The sequence below is a fragment of the Eimeria acervulina genome, genomic scaffold, assembly GCF_000499425.1.
Source record: "Eimeria acervulina Houghton genomic scaffold, Eah_scaff630, whole genome shotgun sequence".
Taxonomy (NCBI): domain Eukaryota; phylum Apicomplexa; class Conoidasida; order Eucoccidiorida; family Eimeriidae; genus Eimeria; species Eimeria acervulina.
In genome coordinates, this window is record NW_013549680.1 from 1 (window position 1) to 475 (window position 475).

Here is a 475-nt window from a genome sequence, read left to right on the forward strand (position 1 = left end):
GTTGTGCTATCAATAACGACAATCGCAGCAGCAAAAACAAACAAAGGGACAGGCGCATTGAATGCATGCGTCTGCATGCATGGGGTGCATGCATGCATGCATCTGCATGCATCTGCATGCATCTGTATGCATCTGCATGCATGCATGCTGCGTTGGGGTGTATGTACAGTGGGCGTCGGTGCCGCACACTGCAGCAGACGGGTCTCTTGTTGAAGGCAAAGTGTCTCCTTTCTTGGCTTTAACACAGAGCAGCACAACTCCTTCTTGGGCAATAGACAAGTTCTTGCATCAGCCTGTGGATGTTGAGCTATACAGAGAGGTGAGCATACACCCCAAATGCATGCATTTATTTGCATGCACATATAAGTGCCCCGCTGCTCTTGCCGCATCAAGGGCCTCCCCAATGGGGATCCAGCAGTGCTAGCCAGCCCCAAACAACGCGAGCCGATCTGCATGCATGCAGATGCATGCAGAT

The 475-nt window shown here is 51.6% G+C and overlaps 1 protein-coding gene across 1 annotated transcript in view; it reads left to right on the plus strand.

The window, feature by feature from the left end:
• Positions 1-169: 169 nt before the first annotated feature.
• Positions 170-475, plus strand: part of EAH_00044950 (hypothetical protein) — a gene marked incomplete at both ends in the record, with an annotated part of 1259 nt that continues 953 nt past the window's right edge. The window contains one exon of the mRNA XM_013394798.1: positions 170-319. Within this exon, the coding sequence (XP_013250252.1) occupies positions 170-319 (150 nt within the window). The remainder of the gene's footprint in view (positions 320-475) is intronic.